This window comes from Bos grunniens, chromosome 16 (genome assembly GCF_055505025.1).
Source record: "Bos grunniens cultivar Pamir isolate PY7600 chromosome 16, Bosgru_T2T1.0, whole genome shotgun sequence".
Lineage (NCBI taxonomy): Eukaryota > Metazoa > Chordata > Mammalia > Artiodactyla > Bovidae > Bos > Bos grunniens.
Window position 1 is genome coordinate 38,673,689 of NC_141180.1, and position 22,070 is coordinate 38,695,758.

A 22,070-nucleotide genomic window follows, 5' to 3' on the forward strand; every position below is an offset into this window, starting at 1 on the left:
ACCCCCTTCTCCTCCTGCCCTCAATCTTTCCCAGCATCAGGGTCTTTTCCAATGAATCAGCTCTTCGCATCAAGTGGCCAAAATATTGGAGCTTCAGCATCAATCCTTCCAATGAATATTCAGGGTTGATTTCCTTTAGGATAGACTGGTTTGATCTCCTTGCTGTCCAAGGGACTCTCATATATGATATCACATAATATTTGTCTTTGACTTACTTCACTTAGTATGATAATGTCTAGGTCCATCCATGTTGCTGCAAATGACAATATTTCATTATCTTTTATGGCTCAGTAACATTCCATTTTGGGGCTTCCCAATTGGCCCTGTGGTAAAGAATCTGCCTGCCAATTCAGAAGATGCAAGAGATCCCTGGGTTGAGAAGATCCCCTGGAGGAGGAAATGGCAACCCCCTCCAGTATTCTTGCCTGGGAAATCCTACAGACAGAGAGCCTGGTGGGCTACAGCCCATGGGGGTCACAGAGACTCAGACATGCCTAAGCAACTCTACACATGGGCACCATATTCCATTTTAGATATATCTTTATCCATTCAGTGAATGCCAACACACAATATTCCATTTTAGATATATCTTTATCCATTCAATGAATGCCAACACACAATATTCCATTTTAGGTATATCTTTATCCATTCAAATTGCCACCATCCATTGGATCATCAAAATAGCACAAGAGTTCCAGGAAAATATCTGCTTTATCGACTACACCAAAGCCTTTGACTGTGTGGATCACAACGAACTGTGGAAAATTTTTAAAGAGATGGGAATACTAGACCACCTGACCTGCCTCCTGAGAAATCTATATGTAGGTCAAGAAGCAACAGTTAGAACCGGACATGGAACAACAGACTGGTTCCAAATAGGGAAAGGAGTACGTCAAGGCTGTATATTGTTACTCTGCTTATTTAACTTATATGCAGAGCACATCATGTGAAATGCCAGGCTGGATGAAGCACAGGCTGGAATCAAGATTGCTGGGAGAAGTATCAAAAACCTTAGATACGCAGATGACAGCACTTTTATGGCAGTAAGTGAAGAAGAACTAAAGAGCCTCTTGACCCAAGTGAAAGAGGAGAGTGAAAAAGTTGGCTTAAAACTCAGCATTCAGAAAACTAATATCATGGCGTCCAGTCCCATCACTTCATGGCAAATAGATGGGGAAATATGAAAACAGTGAGAGAGTTTATTTCTTTGGGCTCCAAAATCACTGCAGATGGTGACGGCAGCCATAAATTAAAAGATGCTTGCTCTTTGGAAGAAAAGCTATGACCAATCTAGAGAGCATAGTAAAAAGCAGAGACATTACTTTGCTAACAAAAGTCCATCTAGTCAAAGCTATGGTTTTTCCAGTAGTCATGTATGGGTGTGAAAGTTGGACTATAAAGAAAGCTGAGCACTGAAGAATTGATGCTTTTGAACTGTGGTGTTGGAGAAGGCTCTTGAGAATCCCTTGGACTGCAAAGAGATCCAACCAATCCATCCTAAAGGAAATCAGTCCTGAATATTCGTAGGAAGGACTGATGGTGAAGCTGAAACTCCAATACTTTGGCCTCCTGATGCCAAGAACTGACTCATTTGAAAAGACCCTGATGCTGGGAAAGATTGAAGGCAGGAAGAGAAGGGGACGACAGAGGATGAGATGGTTGGATGGCATCACTGACTCGATGGACATGAGTTTGAGTTGGTGATGGACAGGGAGCCTGGCATGCTGCAGTCCATGGGGTTGCAAAGGGTCAGACACGACTGAGCGACTGAACTGAACTATCCATTCATCTATAGATGGACTTTCAGTTTTCCTTCCTGTCTTGGCAAAGCTAATAGTTTCTTAGACAGCATTTCCCATTTCAGAGCTTCAGTTTTCCCACTTGAAAATGAAGGGATATAATTATACCTTATCACCCTCAACGTGCTCCCTGGTTTTGTCCATTTTGTTCACTGCTGCATGCAGTAGGTGTTCAATAAATCTTGCTGCACACAGTGGGGGCTCAATTAACTTTTGTTGAACGAAAAACAGAATAAGTTCTATTTCCGTGAGTGAAAGCTCTTGGTAAGTCGTAAAGCGACATGCATTTGCGGTCGTTCGTTAAGTTAGGCTGTTTTCAACAAGACTCAAAGCAACTGCGTCCCCGACCTTGGGCAAGAGAAGGGCGGGGCTGCTGGGTCGCCACCCTACCTCGGCCCCGCCCCTAGACCTCTGGCCCCGCCCCTCCAGGGCCCCGCCCCTAACCCCGCCTCGGTCCTGGCTCAGGCCTAGGGCCGTGCTGCCGGCCGGTGTTTCCCGGCGAGCTTGAGGTGGCGGGCGCACAAGATGGCGGCGCCGGCGGTCCTGGCAGCCCCGGGGTGGCGGTCGCGGCTCGTGCTCGGGCTCTAGGGCGGGCGGGGCTGGGGTCTGGAAGCAGGCTTACACAGGTGACAGGAGGTCGGGGCGGTGCTGCCGGGCCTCTTGGGGTGTCAGGCCCACTCGCTGCAGCCCCTGGGCCCCGCCGCCTCCCAGTCCCTGTCCCTGGTGGAACCGAAAAAGGTCAGGTCCGTTGCCCCGCCCCGTCCGTCCTCGCCCTAGCGCGAACGCTGCGCAGTGGGTGGCTCACTACCACTGACTTAACACACGTGCAGCCTCCATGGCGGAGAAGATTAACATCCACGCTGGAGAGACGGCCAAGGTCGAGGACAGAGACCTGCTGGGGAACGGCTGTCCTCAGCAGGACAGACCTCCGCAGCGCTCGTGGAGGCAGAAGTGCGCCTCCTATGTCCTGGCCCTGCGGCCCTGGAGCTTCAGCGCCTCACTCACCCCGGTGGCCCTGGGCAGTGCCCTGGCATACAGATCCCAAGGCGCCCTGGATCCCAGGCTGTTGGTGGGTTGTGCCATAGCTGTCCTCGCGGTGCACGGGGCTGGCAATTTGGTCAACACTTATTACGACTTTTCCAAAGGCATTGACCACAAAAAGAGTGATGACAGGACCCTGGTGGACCGAATCTTGGAGCCCCAGGATGTAGTTCGGTTTGGAGTCTTCCTCTACACCTTGGGCTGTGTCTGTGCCGCTTGCCTCTACTGTCTGTCTCCTCTCAAACTGGAGCACTTAGCTCTCATCTACTTCGGAGGCCTGTCTGGCTCCTTTCTCTACACAGGAGGTAAGTTGGCCTATTTGCTGCAAGTCTTAGTTGCATGGAAACTACAGTTTGCTTAGGAATTATAGGGCTCTCGAAGAAGTGTCAAAGGTTATTTTCTGAATTAGGCCATTTTATGTGAAATCTATAATGTTTGGACCATGTGGATTTGGGGGATAACATTTTTGGCTTGGCTTATGGATGTTAGGAATAACATATATATGGTATATACGGAAATTTTTGGTATCTAATTTCCTCTCATTCTTCATAACTTATAATGCCATGTGTGTGGGTGCAAAGTCGCTTCAGTCATCTCCGACTTTTTTCGATGCTATGGACTGTAGCCCACCAGGCTCCTCTGTCCATGGAATTTTCCAGGCAAGAATGCTGGAGTGGGTTGGTCCCCCCTCCTCTGGGGATCTTTCCCACCCAGGGAAAGTCGCTTCTCTTACATGTGTATTGGCAAGCTGGTTCTTTACCACTAGTGCCACCTTGGAAGCCCTTATAATGCCACAGTGTCAAATTTTAGTGGAATTAAATTTGAAGAGCTCTAAATTATGCACCTAATTACTTTCAGCTAGTTTGCTAGGTGACCCCTTGCAGCAGGCTGATTAAAGTGCTGATGGGCAGGTGTTTAAGCCCTATTTATTGAGCGCCTATTATGTGCCAGGTTCTGTTCTACCTGAACACAACAGTCAAGTCCCTGCCCTTCTGGAAGTGATTTTATATATCATGAGGAGAGATAGAAAATAAAAATAGTAAATTATGGTTAGGATGATCAATATCCTGGTTTGCTCAGCACTGAGAGTGTTTCCAAGATGTGGGGCTTTAGGAAACCAGAATTTGTGTCTTGGTTACAGTACATGAGAAGATGAACATGAGAAGATGAACAATACTATAGGGGGAAAAAAAATTAAGTAGAGCAAGGAAGGAGGACACAAACTAATTTTAATTAGTTTGATCAGGGTAGGCCTCATAAAAAAGGTAACACAAGGGACTTCCCTGGTGGTCCAGAAGTTGACTCTGTGTTTTCAGTGCAGGAGACACAGGTTCTGTCCCAGGTTGGAGAACTAAGATCCCACAGGCCCCTTCGCACAGCCAAAAAAAGATAACATGTGATCAGAGATTGTGAGAGGGAGGTGAGGGAGTTGGCTTAACAGGTATCTGGAAGAAGGTAGCATTTGAGCAAAGATTGTAGGAGGTGACAGGTGAGGGAGTTGGCTGAGCAGTTATTTGGAGGAAGAGTATGTTGGAACAGCAATTGCCAAAGGCTTTAAGCCAGGAGTGTCCCTGAAAATGTTGGAAAACAGCATGGAGTACAGGGTGTGCACGAGGGAGACAGTAAAAGGAGGTGAAGTAAAAGCAGTGTGTTTGGGCAAGGCAGTGTGGCACAAAGATGACATAGGCCTTAGTGTTTTGAAACAGTCACTCTGGCTAAGTTATTGAGAATGGATAAAGGAGGGCAAGGGGAGAAGCAGGAACATCTAGGAGGAATCTGTCAAGTAAAACAGGCAAGAGATGTCTGGTGGCTTGAATCAGGGTGGGATTAGTGGAGAGGGAAGAAGTAGTTAGATTCCCAATATTTCTTGGAGGTAGGCAAGGTTTGCTGATAGATGGAACGTGAGGCAGGAGAGGAACAGGAATTAAATACAACTCTAAAAAAAATCTATCCAAACAAATATAACTCTAAGGTTTTGGCCTGAGCAACTGAAATAGTGAAGTTGATGTGGAGTGAGAGAGAGAAGATTGAAAATAGGTTTGTGGAGAGAAAATGGAGACATTGACTTTGGACATCTTAATATATCAGATCTCCATGTGGAGCTGTCAAATTGACGGTTGGATTTGAATCCGAGTTCAGAGGAGAGGTCTGACCTGGAGGTAGAGACTTTTGAGAGTCTTTGCACATATACTAAGTTGTACGACAGGGTGAGAGCCCAGAGGACGGATTGTTGACAGATACCCTGCTACTGCTAAGTCACTTCAGTCGTGTTCGACTCTGTGCAACCCCATAGACGGCAGCCCACCAGGCTCCCCTGTCCCTGGGATTCTCCAGGCAAGAACACTGGAGTGGGTTGCCATTTCCTTCTCCAATGCATGAAAGTGAAAAGTGAAAGTGAAGTCGCTCAGTCGTGTCCGACTCTTAGCGAGCCCATGGACTGCAGCCTACCAGGCTCCTCTGCCCATGGGATTTTCCAGGCAAGAGTACTGGAGTGGGGTGCCATTGCCTTCTCTGACAGATACCCTGGGGAGCCCCAATAATAAGTGAGGAGGGGAGAAGACTGGCCACGGGAACTGTGATGGAGCATCAGAAGGAGAAAGAAGAAAAGCAGGACTAACTGTGGTGAACTGGCAGCCAGCTGTAAAAAGTTCTGTGAGGGAAATCAGTAGGGCGCTGAAATAGAATGAATGTGTAAGGTGCTGATGGAAGAAAGAGGCCCTCTGTGAAGGTGACACTTAAACTAAGCTTTGAAGGACAAGGAGCCAGCCGTGGGGCAGAATTGGGGTCTGAGTCAGGTCCTTCAGGACCGCAGGAACAGCAGATGCAAATATCCTGGGGTAGGGAAGGACTTGGCATCTCAGGATTTGCTGAAAGACCAGCATAATCGAGAGGGAGACTGAGATGCAGCCGTCAAGGGAGGTAGGGGCTAGATCATACTGGTCTCATAGGGCCTCAGTCTCGGCTAGTTCCTCGTCACTCCCAAGCCTAGTCCTTAGACCTCTTTAGCTCTATTTACTCCCTTGGCGATTTCAGCCAGTCTCATGGCTTCTATCGCCATCTATTAAGCTGGTGAGTCTTGGATTTCTACCTCTGGACCAGGTACCTCCACTAAACTCCACACTCAGATCCCACTTGTTTTTTACTTATTTATTTTTGGCTGTGCTGGGTCTTTGTGGCTGTGCACAGGCTTTCTCTAGTTGTGGCGAGCTGGGCCAACTCTTCACTGTGGTGCTCAGGCTTCTCCTTGTGGTGGCCTCTGTTGTTGTGGAGCACAGGCTCCGGGCACACCAGCCTCAGTAGTTGCGGCTGCAGGCTCTAGAACATAGGCCCATTAGTTATGGCGCTTAGACTTAGTTGTTCCTTGGCATGTGGGATCTTTTCGGACCAGGGATCAAACCCATGTCCCCTGCACTGGCAGACAGATTCTTAACCACTGGAGCACCTGGGAAGCCCCAAGGTCCAACTTCAGTAACTTCTCTTAGAGGTTATAGGCATCTCAACCTTGACGTGTCTGAGACCAAATTCTTGATCTTCTCCCCCACCAAAAACCTGCTGTACCCTCAGCTTTCCCCTTCTCACTCGATGGCAACACCATCCTTCTGGTTCTTCAGGCTGCAAATCATGAGCATCATCCCTGACTCTGCTTTCTCACATCTCACATCCAGACTGTCAGTAAGTCCTGTTGACTCTCCTAAAATGCATTTGGGGCCAGACCACTTCTCATCCCCTCCCACCACTGCCACTGTCATTTCCCTTGATTATTGTGGCTGATGCTTTACTGATCTCTATGCATCCACCCTTGTCCCTTTCAGAGTACTCCTGCAGCCGTGTCAGTCCTCTGCTCAAAACTCTCCTTGGCGCGCATCTCGTTAAAGTCTTTACAATGACTCCCAGGGCCTGACATGATCTTCTCACCCCCCACCTCCCCCAGCTCTCTGACCTGCGCTCCTCCTCACCGCGCTCCAGCCACACCGCCCTCCCAGCTGTATCTGGAATGCATCAGGCGTGCTCCTGCCTTGGGTCCTTTGCAGATGCTGTCTCCTCTGTTTAGGATACTGTTTCCCCATCTATGTGTATGATTTGTTTTCTAACCACCACCCATTTGCTCAAATGTCAGCTGCTTGGTAAGGCCTTTTTTTCTGCCCTATTTAAAACTACTAAACAATAAGGCTTTCTGCAGCAGCTAAAAAAAATAAAATCACACACCCTTTCTGTGTTTTCCCTACACTATCTTCCTCTACAGTATTTTCCTTATTGCTTTTCTTTGCTTTTTCTACACAGCACACATCACTTTCTAACCACAGAAAGTATTTACTGTGTTAGTTACCTTCCCACTTAGACTGTAAATTCCCTGGGTGTAGGGATTTTAGTCTCTGTTCTCTGCTGAACCCCATGGTGTCCAGAACAGTGCCCACCTGGCATGTACTCAGTACCTAATATTTATTGAATGAATAAATGTGGATACATTGAAATATATTGAGTGGAGGAATGACATAATCTGACATGATTTTTTTTGACGTTGACTTTATTGATATATAATTGACGAACAGTGGAATGCATGGATTTTGAGCCTTATAGTTTGATGAATTTTGACAGATATTAATACATAGAGCTGTATAACTCATGTTGTTGTTGTTCAGTTATCCAGTCGTGTCTGACTCTTTGTGACCCCATTAACTGCAGCACACCAGGCCTCTCTGTCCCTCGCCATCTCCCGAAGTTTGCCCAAGTTCATGTCCGTTGCATCGGTGATGCCGTCCAGCCATCTCATCCTTTGATGCTCTCTTCTCCTTCTGCCCTCAATCTTTTCCAGCATCAGGGACTTTTCCAATGAGTTGTCTGTTTGCATCAGATGACCAAAATACTGGCGCTTCAGCTTCAGCCTCAGTCCTTCTAATGAATATTCAAGGTTGATCTCTCTTAAGATTGGCTGGTTTGATTGATAACCCATACCCCTGTCATAATACAGAACATTTTCATCACCCCCAAAAGCTTCCTTGTGCTTCTTCTGTTTCAACTCCACTCTCTCCATCTAGTGGGAACCACTGCAACCACTGTTCTTACTTCTTTCACATGGATTCCTTTTGCCTGGTCCAGAACATCATGTACATGGAATCATTCAGTATGAATTCTTGTGCCTGTTTTTGAGTTTCATTGTGTTGTGATGTGATCAGTAGTTCCTTGTATCTCTGAGAGGTAGCCATTGTATGAACATATCACAGTTTGTTTATCCATTATCCTGTTCAGTGACTTGGATTTTTTCCATATTTTGGCTATCATGATTGAACATTCATTTTCAAGTCTTCTGTGGATATTTGTGTTTGCTTTTTCTTGGGTAAATGCCTAGGAATCAGATTACTGGGTCATAGGGTGAAGTGAAGAGAAGTGAAGTGAAGTGAAGTCGCTCAGTCGTGTCCGACTCTTAGCAACCCCATGGACTGCAGCCCACTGTGCTCCTCCGTCCATGGGATTTTCCAGGCAAGAGTAGATGATGTTTAACTTTATGAGCTGCCAAAGTGTTTCCTAAAGTGCTTCTACTTTGTTTACCTTCCCACCAGCAAGGCACGAGAGTTCCAGTTACTCCATGTCCTTGCCAACATTTTGATTTAACAAATTCCTTCTGGCTGGCCGTGTGAAGAACTGGCCCAGGATTTCACTGTGCTGGCCCCTGTGGAAAGGGGAGTTGGGAGGAAGGGATACCTAAAAGGAAACTCCCAGGTGGGCCACACCTCTGAATCAGGTGGAGCTCGTGAGCCTTGGGTCAGACACTCTGAAAACAGGACTTTCTGCTCAAGGGCTATGTCATTTTCTAGTGTCAGATAACCTCAAGAAGGTTGACAGACCTCTCTCATCCTTAGCTGAGCTTTGTGGTTTTTTTGTTCAAGGTCTGTTGAAGGTGGGGGCTTATCTTTGCAGGCACAGGTTTCTGTTCAACCTTTTGTTGTTCAGTTGCTCAGTTGTGTCCGACTCTTTGTGACCCCATGGACTGCAGCATGCCAGGCTTCCCTGTCCTTCACTATCTCCCGGAGTTTGCTCAAACTCATGTCCATTGAATCAGTAACATACTCCTTTCCTGTTCAGCCTTGCTCACGTCTTTTTTTTTTGCCAGGCAACTTAAGGAGGTGCTCTTGGGTACTCTCGCCAGATGTCAATCAAGGCTATAGAGCTGTTCTGTTTCTTTCCATAGAGTCCCGAGGTCTGCCTGGAGAGCTGAGGAAATAAAGGGATGGGCAGCTGGTGGAGAAACTTGGTGGATCGGTAGTTGGAGCAGTCCTGCCTGTCAGTTGCCTAAATGTGTGAGACATCACACAAGACATCAGTTTCCTTATTTAGAGCTCATGTGCTGCTGGAGAGACCTTCCTCCTAGAGGGCGTGTCCTCACACAACCAAACTATTTATCAAAACACTGTGTGGGGAGTACAGAATGAGTTTACTGGGTGTTGGTGGGACTCAGGGAGCATGCCTGTTATAGCCTATCCTGGAGATGCTTCATTTCCAAGAACCAACCATGGTCATTTAGCGCTAAAGAGTCCCAACCACAAGTTTGGAGGTAAACTTGCGCTGCGTCTTGTTCTTCAGCTGCCAAGCCTTTAGATTCCCTACAGATAATGTCTCTCATATTTGTTTAAAATGCAATTTATGACCCGATAGTTTTTTTTCTTTTAACCTTCTGATCCTGGGGCCATGTCTTAGTAACTTCTTTAGATCAGAGGTTTCCCAAGCTTCTGTAGCAATATATATGTGGGTCACCTCTTTGAGTGGGTGCCTCTCACTCTTCCTGCGCTGCTTTGCCTGTTTCAGTCCCAGTGGGACATTTTTCACGATCTTGGTCCCAAATTTCAGGTGCTTGTTACTGTAGCTCTGTGTTCAGTTCAGCCTGTCAGGTTTGAGGAGCCAGCTGTGCCCTCGTGAAACCTACTGGTTTGTGGGAGAGAGGGAGATTAAGAATTAGAAGTGTGGGAATTCCGCAGCAGCCAGTGCTTAGGACTCCGTGTTTCTACTGCAGGAGACATGGGTTCAATCCCTGGTTGAGGATCTAAGATCCTTCATGCCACTCGGCACCAAAAAAAGAAAAGAATTACGAGTGTGGTGGAATTTATGAAAGTCAGGATGCTATGGTGCATATTACAGGGGGGCTGAATATGGTCTCAGGCTGAGGAAGGTGGTTGAAGAATGACCTTTAAAGTCTTGAGGGTTGAATAGGAGTTGACCAGGCAAGGGACTGGAGGTGAGGGAGTGTCTGAAGGCCCTGAGGAACTGAGGGGAACTGAAGGATGTAGAGGTAGGGAGGGGAGGAGAGCTCAGAGCAAGGCAGGAGGGGGGCAGGGCAGGGCCAGGCCAAAGCTGAGTCAGGTGAAAGAGTTGGGGCTGTTCTTATCCTGAGGACAGCTTGTTGATAAGGGTGTTCTGGTATGTGTTTGCGGAAGGGCACAGCCAGCTTAGTGTTTTGAGAGGACCATTCTGGCTGCAGGGGCTTCCCAGGTGGCTCAATAGTAAAGAACCCGCCTGCCAATGCAGGAGATGCATTGGGTCGGGAAGATCTCCTGGAGAAGGAAATGGCAACCCACTCCAGTATTCTTGTCTGGGAAGTCCCATTCACAGAGGAGCCTGGTGGGCTACAGCCCATGGGGTCACAAAGAGTTGGACACCACTTAGCGACTAAACAACAAAGTCTGGCTGCAGTGTGGAGATTCAATTCGGGATGAAGGAGGGGAGGCAGTTATGAGACCCGAAGCTGAGGGACCAGCTGAATGTTGCGGTGGGTGGGGGGTGGGAGTGTAGTGCATAAGATGACCCTGACTTGGACTTGGGGATAGAGTGAGGCAGGATGGAGTGTGGCTTTGGGGATGGAGAAACTGGGCTGGTTTGAAAGACAGGATTTGAGGTCAATCAGCAGCACAGGAGGAAAAATGAGGGATCATTCAGCGTTTTAACTTCACGGGAACCAGAGACGGGGGAAGCAGAGTTGTAACTTCACCTTCTTAGCTGTCTTCCTTATTATGTGGGTGAAAGTTTCTCTGTATGGAGTTTGGGAACCCTGAAATTTTGCTGAGGTTAACTGGGGGCTTTCAAAACCAGAAGATGCTGCCAGAGGTTGTGGCCGAAAAGGAAGAAGCTGGGATGGATATTCCATGAGGGGCTAATCTCATGGTGTTCCTGACAGGAGCAGTGTCTTACGGGGGAGCTGGTGGATGGTGAAAGAAAGCCAAGCCCTGGACTGTAAGGCCTGTGAAAGCCTTCATGGACTCCCCATTGAACTGTGTGTGACTAGGAACTCCCTGCTCTTCTTTTTTTCCAAAAACGTTTCCAGTTTGTAATGTACACAATTTGTAAAGATTATTTTGCATTTACAGTTATATAAAATATGGGCTGTGCTCACATTGTTGTACCATACATCCCGGAGCCTGTCTCACACCCAGTAGTTTGGCCCTCCCCTTCCCCTACCCTTGTTCTGCCCCTCCACTCCCCCTCCAACTGGTAACCACTAGTTTGGGAAGCCCCTGCTCTTTGTGTCAGAGCTTTGTTGGGGGATGTGGATGCAAAGTCACTTGAGTCGTATCTGACTCTTTTTGACCCCATGGACTATAGCCCTCCAAGCTCCTCTGTCCGTGGGATTCTCCAGGCAAGAATACTGGAGTGGTTTGTCATGCCCTTCTCTAGGGGATCTTCCCCAGCTGGGGATCAAACCTGTGTCTCTTATGTCTCCTGCCTTGGAAGGGAGTGTTCTTTACCACTAGCCCCACCTGGGAAGCCCTTTTGTTGAGGGACAGCAGGAAGGAATACTCAGGGATGACTCAGACTGAACTGGGTGTGAAAGGATTAGTCTTTTCTGACCCTCTCCATCACCAGAGGAGAATTCGGATTTTGCTCTGGAGGGGAGGGGAATACAACCAGTGCCCCGCCTCCCAGTCCGAGAAGAAAATGCCCTGCCCAGCCACAGGCAGCCGGCCTTTCCACTGGAGAGCAGACCCGCAGTTTCCAGCCCTGATCTCACACCAACTCTCTGGGTTTTCTGGCCATAGGAATTGGACTCAAGTACCTGGCTCTGGGGGACCTCGTCATCCTCATCACGTTTGGCCCGCTGGCTGTGATGTTCGCCTACGCCGTCCAGGTGGGGTCCCTGGCGGTCTTCCCACTGCTCTACGCCATCCCCCTCGCCCTTAGCACGGAGGCCATCCTCCATTCCAACAACACCCGGGACATGGAGTCGGACCGGGAGGCTGGCATCGTCACCCTCGCCATCCTCATCGGGCCCACGCTGTCCTATGTGCTCTACAACACCCTGCTCTTCCTGCCCTACCTGGCCTTCAGCATCCTGGCTGTGCACTGCAGCATCAGCCTGGCTCTGCCCCTGCTCACCATCCCCATGGCCTTCTCCCTTGAGAGGCAGTTCCGAAGCCAGACCTTCAACAAACTGCCCCAGAAGACTGCCAAGCTCAACCTTCTGCTGGGCCTCTTCTACGTGTTCGGCATCATCCTGGCACCAGCAGGCAGTCTGCCCAAACTCTAAGGGGACCAGTGGCCGCCTCCCCACATCCAGTGTGCCCCCCTTTCTTAGGATGCATTGAAGGCAGGATCTGAGGAGAGAAGGTGATTCAGCACCGAGGGGCCTACAGATGGCTTGTGAACTCCCACCTTTTTTTTATTATTACGTTCTTAAAGAAAATGTTTTGTTTTTGTTATTTTACTTATTTTACTCCGTTTTATGGGGACTCCGGAAACCACTCTGGCCTCAGAAGGTAAATTGGACACACAGCCCTTGTTTTATTTATAATTTCCACTAGAGGGTGTTGTCAGGTCACTTTTAAGTGGATTAAAATGCCCTGAGACTTGGCGAAGGAGCTGCCAGGATTGGCCTCCTGTCCCGGAAGAGCCATAGTAATTGAGCCAAATGTCCTCCGTACCTTGGTCTGTCAGGATGTGTGGTGATGATCCCCCGTGACCAGGAGCGCCTGTCTCACCCTGAGCTCTCGGGTCCAGTAATGCTCTGCTTAAGAGAGGACTTTGCTTATTAACAGCCCGGCTGGGCTCCTGGCTTTTTGCCTAAGTTGTGACTCAGACCCTTTCATCCTCCCTTCACTTATTGCCACGGTTAAGGAAAAGCGTCAAGATTGCCACACAACAAAGCATTTGGGCTGGGGGCTTGGAAGGAATTTAAAACCACCCTGGAGGTAGCTGAGAAAATCACTCTGCTTTTGGAGAGAAAACTGGCAGGGCAGCTGGTTTCCCTGTGGAACCCAGTGGTCTGACAGGAAGGGACCCCCCGCCCCCCTGCCCACCTCCCCGTCCTCCCGCCCACCTCCCCGTCCTTTTAGTGACTAGCAGGTGCTCTGAAATTGTGGAGGCCTGCTGTCCTTGCCAGCTATTGGAGGCCCACAGGGCACCCCTCCTTGCCCTTCTTTGCTGTTCCTTGTGCTCCCCTATGACCACCCTCCGTTTCTTCCTGGTCCCCATTTGTGTATTTCCCATCCACTGTTAGTTGCTAAGTTGTGTCCGACTCTTTGCAACTGTATGGACTGTAGCCCGCCAGGCTCACCTGTCTATGGGATTTCCCAGCAAGGAATACTGGAGTGGGTTGCCATTTCCTTCTCCAATCTATGGAGCCCTGCTATTTGGGCAGCAGCTTAGCAGAGATGAGTCAGGGATGGTTGCCCCTTTTCACAGAACCACAGGATGAGCTGATGCAGGACAGTAGCCCCTCCATGAGTGATAAGCCAGTGGTCAAACAGTCCTGACCCTGATCACCCAAAATGTCAGGCCTACCAGTAAAGAAACTATGTCTTCCTCCTTGGGGACTTCTGTCCTGTACTGACCCCAATTCTCCCAAAGGCTTCTCTTGCCTTGTGTGGGATAGTTTGCACCCAGAGTGGGGAGGGGGGCAGATTCCAAAGTTGATCCAAGCTGGTTTTCATATCATTGTCCATGCAATATAACTTTCTGGGCTAGAATTGCTTGGTTGCCTTGGGTCCAAGACAGAACTAGATCGAGGCTGTTGTCATCATTTTTTTCTGTTGTGATTAAAGCCACTCTGGTGGGTATGTCAGGGTCTCGACCTGCAGAAAATAACATCAGAACCAACTCTTCATCCTTAAAATCAGGCCAATTATAACTTGGCTTCTTGAGTTAGAATTAGGCATCTTACTTGGAAAAAAACACATTTGCAGAAGTTGGAAGTTGCAGTTCTTCTAAAGTTAAAGGTGGTTTGTCTGCAGAGTTCCAGAATCCTCGAAGAGTGGTCAGAGCCCAGTAAGGAGGGTGAGGAGGACAGCACTCTCTCCTGCCTGTCTTCCCAGCACCATTTTTGTTTTATGCCAGGCTTGTGACATTTTGGTGCTCTCGGGAGTCCTGCCTTCAAAGACCAGCAGGGCGTTGTCACAAGTCTTACCTCTGAAGCTGTGGGCCTGAGAGCTCCCTGTGTCCATAGACCAGACCACCTTGGTAAGGCCTTCTATCGGGGCTGTCAGTTAACTTCTGCACTGTTTCTGGTGCAGGTTTTAATGCATATTTTTATATATAAATCTTTCTAAAAGGCCAGATTCGTTGCCAGGCTTTATATGCAGGTCTCTATAATTTGTATTACACCCCTTGATTCAATGAAAGTTTTCTTTAGACTTGTTAATAAAACCATTTTTTTAATTAAAAAAAAGGAAAATGTGGATCAGTGATCTGGCTTCCAGTTTCCCTGTGTTTTCCTCGTGCTGCTTATCTCATCGTCTGCTTGTGAACTCTGACTCATAAACCTCGAGACCAGCACGGGCACATAGGTGGGGTGGGGGCAGGATGCCTGATCTTTGGTGATGAGTTTGACTGGATTCGACGAGCCCTTAGAAAAGATAGAGGTTACCTCTCTGAGGCAGTATGGGTTTGCCAAGAGCCAGTCAGGCCAGATTAACCTCTGCTTTTTCCTACTTTGACTTTTCTCCAGCGGGTCACTGTGCTGATAGACGGAGAATGTGCAGACAGAGGATGTTTGGTTTTCTGCTGGGCATTTGACAGTATGTCCTCTAGAACACAGCCAGCAAAGATACATAAAATGGATAACAGTCTAGTTCGGTGAATTTCTGCAAGACTGAAAAGGCTGCTTTGCTGTGTCAAAGGAAGGCTTTGCCACAAGTGAATATGAAGCAGTGGGCTTGGGTCCCCCCCAAAGCACTATATGCCATTAGAAGGGGAAGCTCCACGGAGTGACGGCAGCAGACGTGGTGGGTGTTGACCCTGAGATACAGCTTCACTGCTTTTAAATCTGTGAGTCAGACTTACTCTGCCCCCCAGTGGACATGGATGGAAATTCAGCCTCAGTCATTTGGGTCAGTTCTCATCTCCTTAGGACTGCCCAGGACTCCTGTGCCTCCGTGGGGCCAGAGCCAGGAATATTGGCTGGGTCCTAGCTCCATCTGCTCACTGTCTGTAAGGTTGCTTCCCTGCTATTTCAAGCTTGGGGGTGGCCCTGGAATTTACCCTTGTTTCTTGGACACTCTGCTCTAGAAGCGTTCAAAATGCCCCCCGACAGCAGCCTTCCTTGCTGAGTACCATGGGCCTAGGGGGCTCTTGTCCTGGCCACCCCATCCCCATTTCGGCCCAGTCCTGTGGAAGCTTTCACTTTGTCCCTGAACTGCCTCATCCACCTGACCTACTCAAAGCATTTCCCTCCTGCCCCACCCTGGCAGCTCAGACGGTAAAGAATCTGCCTGCAATGCCAGAGACCCAGATTTGATTGCTGGGTCGGGGAAGATCCCCTGGAGAAGTGAATGGCTATTGCTCCAGTATTCTTGCCTGGAGAATTCCATAGAGAATCCTAGTGGGCTATAGTCCATGGGATCACAAAAAGTCAGACATGACTGAATGATTAACACTTTCACTTTCCACCCCTTCAGGACCTTTGCACAAAATCCCACCCAGCAGGCCTTTAGAAGCTCAATGCTGGCCTCTTCTGGAGTTGGGCAGTGACATACATCACGTTATCTTAGCAACTCTTCTGTTGTGTGTGTATGCTTAGTTATGTCCAACTCTTTGCAATCCCTGGAGCCCACCAGGTTCCTCTACCCATGGAGTTTTCCAGGCAAGAATACTGGAGTGAGTGGGTTGCCATTTCTTCCTCTAGGGGATCTTCCCAACCCAGGATTCAAACCTGCATCTCTTGTGTCTCCTGCATTGGCAGGTGGGCTCTTTACCCCTAGCACCACCTCCTTTATTAAAACCAAAATCAGCCTGTTACCTGGCCTGAAGCTCAGTTGGAGTCAGTGATGAGCTCTGGCTTTCATGTTGGTTAATGTGACCTGAGGTAGAATGAATAGGTTAGTGTCCAGGACAAGGAAGGCACAGGTCCTGCCCATCCCTGTGTTGTCGACCCCGTTTGGTTGGCTAAGCCCATTCCTGGGTACCCTTCCTTCTTTCTTGGTTCTTTTCTGGATAGAGCAAATGTGATAGATCAGGAGCAGGCCTTGGATGTAATACACTGGGATTTCAGCAAGGCGTTTGGGAATATGGGGTGAAATGTGAAATGCATGAAAATACAGCTCCAGGAACTCAATCTCTACCTGCATACACACACGTGCATCTTCACACTGGTAATAGCTGCGGCAGAGATTTTACGTCTCTTATTGTGGGACCCACATTCTGAAGATATTATTCCTAAGCTGGATCTTGTCCAGAAAGCCGTAGGCAGACTGGTGAAGACACTTCAAACCATGTCAGCATGGAAAGGAGGCTGGAGAGAGGTTGGATGTGTGTGTGAGTGTGGGTGTGTGTGACATCAAAGACAAAGCTAGGGACTTCCCAGATGGTACAGTGGAAAAGAATCTGCCTGCCAATGCAAGGAACATGAGTTTGACCCCTGGTCTGGGAAGACTCCACGTGCCATGGAGCAGCTAAGCCCATGGACCACAACTACCAAGCCTGCAATCCCCAGAGTTGGTGCTCCACAGCAGGAGAAGCCTGTGCATTGTGATGAAGAGTAGCCCCTTCTCACTGCAACTAGAGAAAGCCCCTGCAAGGCAACGAAGGCCCAGTGCAGCCAAAAAAAAAGGCAAAGCTAGAAGAACAGGTAGAAGTTACTTGGCCCCAAATTTAAGCTCTTAGGTCAGGAAGAACTTTCTAGTTGTGAGAGGAATTGGAAAGGGAGATGTTTGAAACGTCCCAGTGGGTGGTGAGCTCCCTGTGACTAGAGGCATTCAAGAGAAAGGTTGATTCCTTGTTAGGAACACTGAAGCGAAGACTTGGACATTGGGGAGGGGGTATATGAGAAGACCTTAAGGGTCTTCCCACGCTGTGATGTGGGTGCTCTGTTATGGGATCATCTCTCAGACCTGCCCCCCAGGGGCTGGGAGGACAGAGTACAAGAAACATGTTGATGCTTCTTGATGTCAGGTTGCTGTCTGTCTGCCCATGTTAACAGGCACTGCTGTGATTGATACTACTTTCTTTCTTTTTTTTTAAGATCACACACATACATGCACACACAGTTGATTTCCCCTTTGAAAGCCCTTGAAGGGAGGTAGATGACAGCTCCTTTCCTCTGAGCCCCGCAGACCACTCTGCAGCTAATGGACTGTCAGCCTGTTTCATTAAGGGCTCCAGACTGTGCAGGCTGGTGTAAAAGTAGTGCCTCTGGCAAGAACCTGGCACTTGGGTCTCAGCCAGTTGACATTTGTGATTTGCCCTTTTTCAAATTGGGACAGCCTTCCCAGCGTGAGGGACTAAGCCAGGATGCCAAACAGTGGTACAAACCGAGTCAGGTCCCCTGCTTGACGGGGTGACAAGAGCCAAGCCTGGCTCTTCAGGAGGGCCCGCAGACAGGTTCCCAGGGCCAGGGAAAGGTGGTAACCGCGGGGCAAAGCCCCCACCCTCCCGCCTTAGGTGCCACTGACCCACTTCAAGATGCAGGAGCTCCGGGCAGGTCCCCAGGGTCCTGAGAGGGACAGTGAGGGTCTTGATCACATGTGCTCAACCAGATTTCAAGGGTAAAAGGAAGATGCTCTGTGGCCTTCCTATGATGCTAATGTTAAGTTGGCCAGAAATTCACTGGAGTTTTTTGTAAGAAGGTACGGGAAACCTGGGGTTTCCCAGGTGACTCAGTGCTGAAGAATCTGCCAGGCGATGCAAGAGAGGAAAGAAATTCAGATTTGATCCCTGGGTTGGGAAGATCCCCTGGAGACAGAAATGGCTACCCACTCTTGTATTCTTGCCTGGAGAATCCCATGGACAGAAAAAACTGGTGGGCTATAGTCTACGGGGTCACAAAGAGTCAGACACAACTGAACGCCTGAGCACACACACACAGCACCTGGGAACCCTGAGTGAACATTTTAGTCAACCCCATACATCCAGAGAGGCAGCCCTCTGTGTGCTGTGACTCCAGAGGCACCCTGAGTCCGCACCCCCTTACTCCTGCCATAGCCTTGTCCCTCTGTCTCCTAGCCTGCCTTAGGATTATCCCCATTAGGGTCACAGGGGGTGTAACCGGGTGGGACTGAGCATGGTGTGGGTATCACACGCCTGTTAGTTTGTCAACTGTCTATTGTCAGCACCCCCAGGAGCTGGTAGGACTAGGGTACTTTATTCACCTAAGTCATCTTAAGCACAGGGCTTGGGGGCTCAGAGCAGGAGCTGAAGGACCGAGCCACCTCTGGGAGCAGCTGGACTTGTAGGGCTGACCGGCAGGTGTGAGAGTTCTGACCGTTCACATCAGCTGCCCCTGAGCAGCAAGGGGTTGGGAGGGGAAAGGAAGCTGGGCAGTACCTCTTAAGATCTTTTAAGATCCAGCTCATCTTCCTGGTACACGTGCTGCGTGCTCAGTTGTGTCTGACTCTTTGCGATCCCACAGACCGTAGCCCGCTAGGCTCCCCTGTCCATGGAATTCTCCAGGCAAGAATACTGGAGTGGGTTGCCATTTCCTTCTCCATCCTGGTACATGGAAGCCTCTAAATAAATAAATGTTTCCTGAAATACTTAGTGAATGACAGTAATAAAGCTATCATGTGCTAGGCATTGTTCTCAAAGCTTAACTACATTATTATTATTTTAAAAATTATTTTTTAATTTATTTTTGGCTGTGCTGGGTCTTGGTTGCTGCGTGGGCTTTTCTCTAGTTGCGGGGAGCCGGGCACTCTCTAGTTGCAGTGCACGGGCTTGTCATTGCAGTGGCTTCTCTTGTTGGGGAGCACGGGCTCTAGGGTGCTCGGACTTCTGTAGTTGCAGCACATGGCCTCAGTCGTTGCAGCTCTGGGCTCTAGAGCACAGGCTCAATAGCTGTCATGCATGGGCTTAGTTGCTCCATGGCGTGTGGGATTTTCCTAGACCAGGAATTGAACCTGTGTTTCCTGCAATGGCAGACGGATTCTTTACCACTGAGCCACCAGGAGAGCCCTAAATACGTTCTTTTAAGCCTCAGAAAACCTCAGGAATGGTGTATTAAGATCTTTTTTTTATCATGAGAGAGGAAACTGAGGTTGAGGGAGATGCTTACATTTGCCCAGGGTCACCCAGCTAGTTGGGTTTCCTAGGTGGCGCTAGTGGTAAAGAATCTGCCTGCTAATGCAGGAGATATAAGAGATGCGGGTTCGATCTCTGGGTCGGGAAGATCCCCTGGAGGAGGGCGTAGCAACCCTTTCCAGTACTCGTGCCTGGAGGGTCCCCACGGACAGAGGAGTCTGGCGGGCTACAGTCCATGAGTGTCACACAGAGTCGGACACGACTGTAGCGACGGCATGCTCACACACCCAGCTAGTAAGTGATAGAGCCACGGTTCTTACCTGAACTGCTTCAATGCAAGTTCTGCACCTCTTCTGTGTCTTTGCATGTCCTGCAGTGCCTTGTACCCTGGAGTCTCAGTTAATTGGTCTGCCCTGGGGAGTGGGTGGGTGGTGAGGGAGGGGGAAGCAAGGCTGGGGGTGTGGGTGCCTGAGAAGGGAATTTTAGAAGCATCGAGAATGACACAGTCTTCACCGCTTCCTCAGTCCCACCAATGCTCTTAGGCAGGGGCTCCTGGGGTGGCTCCCAAGAGTATGTGAGCGACCAGGCCGGCAGTGGGCCCAGGGAGGTGGCTCAGGGCTAAGGAGGTGGTTCCAGGTAGGACAGTGTGCTCCTTGCTGGTGGTGCTCTAACACAGGAAGCAGAGAGCCTGAGACCTGGCCGAAGAGTCAAGCAATTGTACATAGAGGAGGTAGGTACCAAGGGTTGGGCACTGCCCTTGGCCTTGGCATTGGGCTGCTGCCCTCTGGTCTTCTAGGTTAGGAAGACCAGAGGGCAAACCGTCTGCTCTGTGCCCTCCAGCACCCCCAGGAGGCCAACTCTGTGGAGATAATAATTAAACCCACTTGTCTAACCTGCTCTGGCCATGTGGGCTGAGGTTTCGGGTCAAATCTGCCCCTGCCCGCCCACGATGACACAGGAAGGTCCATCCTCAGGTAAAATTTCTCCTCCTGTTCCCCCAGGTGCCTACCTCCATTTTCTGTGCTTCTTGCTGTCCTCACCCAGCCACTGAATCTGAGTGCCCACATCAGGGATATGAGTGACTCTGCTTCCTGAACATGTGGCTGGGGGAGACTTCAGTCTCTTCAGGGAGGCAGAGCCCCTCCCTGCCTTCAGGATGAGCAGCATCCGGAGCTGAGAGTTACATGTGTTTGGGATACAGTCCCCTCTCTGTGTTCAGTGAGGGGAGGCTGACGCATGTCAATGGTCAGCTAACCCCTGACAACCACAGTGCATTGAGGGTAGAGATGGGGTGCTGGATGGAACTGATCAGGAAGGCTTCCTGGAGAAGGTGATGATGAGTCATGATTAAGGCTTCCAGGAAGAGGTGGCCATGAGGCTGATGGTTTTCTCAGAAGCTTGAGGTGCTGGTGGACAGCTGTTCCCAATTTGCCTAGCTGGAGAAAGTCCCTGGGATGCTGCCCAAGAGTGCAGATGAAGTTTTCCCTAATCAATGTCATTGGCAACTCAGCACACAACTGCAGCACTGAGGCAGGTGTGCTGAGGGCTGTCACATCACTGCCAAGGTCAAAGCCTGAAGAATGAGAAACCCTGACACTTCCTCACGGAGACACAAACAGGAGGGGAGGTGGGTATTTAATCAGCCAAGGCTGCCAATACCTAATCAAGATGAATGGCCTTGAGAGACAAGGCCCAGGGAAGGCATCGTGTTGGGAGAATGGGAAGACTGCCTTGCTCCAGGCTGCACTGAAACTGGGGGATAGCAGGTGAGGAGGAGCCCAGATGTGGGGTCAGAGGTCATCGGTGAGGGCCTTCTAGCCAATGCTTATCCTGGCCAGAGACCTTCACTGAGAACCTACTGGGTGCCAACTCTGTCCTAGGATTCAAGATGAATGGGTATGCCCTTGCCTTTTAGGCTCATAGTGAACTGGTGGGGAGCACACATACATGTTTTATTCTGACGTCATCCTGAGTGTCATAACAGAGGCACAAGAGCTGTGCAGAGATTACATTCTGCACTCCCCACTGTCGCAGACTCTGATCAATTCACTGGCTAGGATAAAAGCCTCTTTCTCACCTCTGCTTCTCTCTGGCGCCACCTGCAGGCAGCTGTGAGAAGAGACAGTCAGTTACAGTTAAATGAGCAAGAATTATGTTCCAACCCTCCACTAGGCTCTGGGGTGTACTGGTGAGAGAGACCAGTTCCCTATCCTCAGGAATCTTACAGTCCAAGAGGAAAGACAGACAAACAAGCACTTCCGACATCACTCATGGAACTTCACTGTGAAACACTCGTGGAGTCTGACAGCACTGGGTTTAATTCAGTTCAGGCTGTATCACTCACCCTATGGATGTGCTCAGCCAAGCCATGAGCTTCCAGTTCCTTCTCTACACAGGAGGATGATAGTATTTGCTTTGTAGGGTACTTTTGAGTTTAAATGAAATATGTTCAGAGAATACTTAGCATGGTACCTGGGATGTAGCAGGCACCTCTTGTTGTTATTTTGTTGTTAAGTCATGGTTGACTCTTTCCAACCCATGGACTGTAGCCTACCAGACTCCTCTGTCCATGGGATTTCCCAAGCAAGAATACTGGGGTGGGTTGCCATTTCCTTCTTCAGGGGATCTTCTTGACCCCGGGATGGAACCCCCATCTTCTGCATTGGCCAGCAGATCCTTTATCACCAAGCCACCTGAGAAGCCCAGACATTTGTTAGAGTCCCCTTTCCTCTCTTACTGATGAATATTTTAGAGTGTGGTTGTTTCTGTATGATCTCAGACTTCCCCACTAAAGGGCAG

At 49.3% G+C, this 22,070-nt stretch overlaps 1 protein-coding gene and 1 long non-coding RNA gene across 2 annotated transcripts; one reads left to right on the plus strand and one right to left on the minus strand.

The window, feature by feature from the left end:
* Window positions 1-627: 627 nt before the first annotated feature.
* On the plus strand, window positions 628-14,506 carry UBIAD1 (UbiA prenyltransferase domain containing 1). The gene is made up of 2 exons (XM_086344478.1): window positions 628-3,145; window positions 11,864-14,506. The coding sequence occupies exons 1-2, from the start codon at window positions 2,635-2,637 to the stop codon at window positions 12,349-12,351; spliced, it is 999 nt and encodes a 332-aa protein (XP_086200604.1). The 5' UTR covers window positions 628-2,634; the 3' UTR covers window positions 12,352-14,506.
* Window positions 14,507-18,852: 4,346 nt separating this feature from the next.
* On the minus strand, window positions 18,853-20,417 carry LOC147356645 (uncharacterized). Its single transcript, XR_015143400.1, has 3 exons — window positions 20,281-20,417; window positions 19,592-19,684; window positions 18,853-19,159 (listed from the first exon to the last, which is right to left on the minus strand). It is a non-coding gene; the product is annotated as an uncharacterized LOC147356645 (long non-coding RNA).
* Between the last annotated feature and the right edge of the window lie 1,653 nt (window positions 20,418-22,070).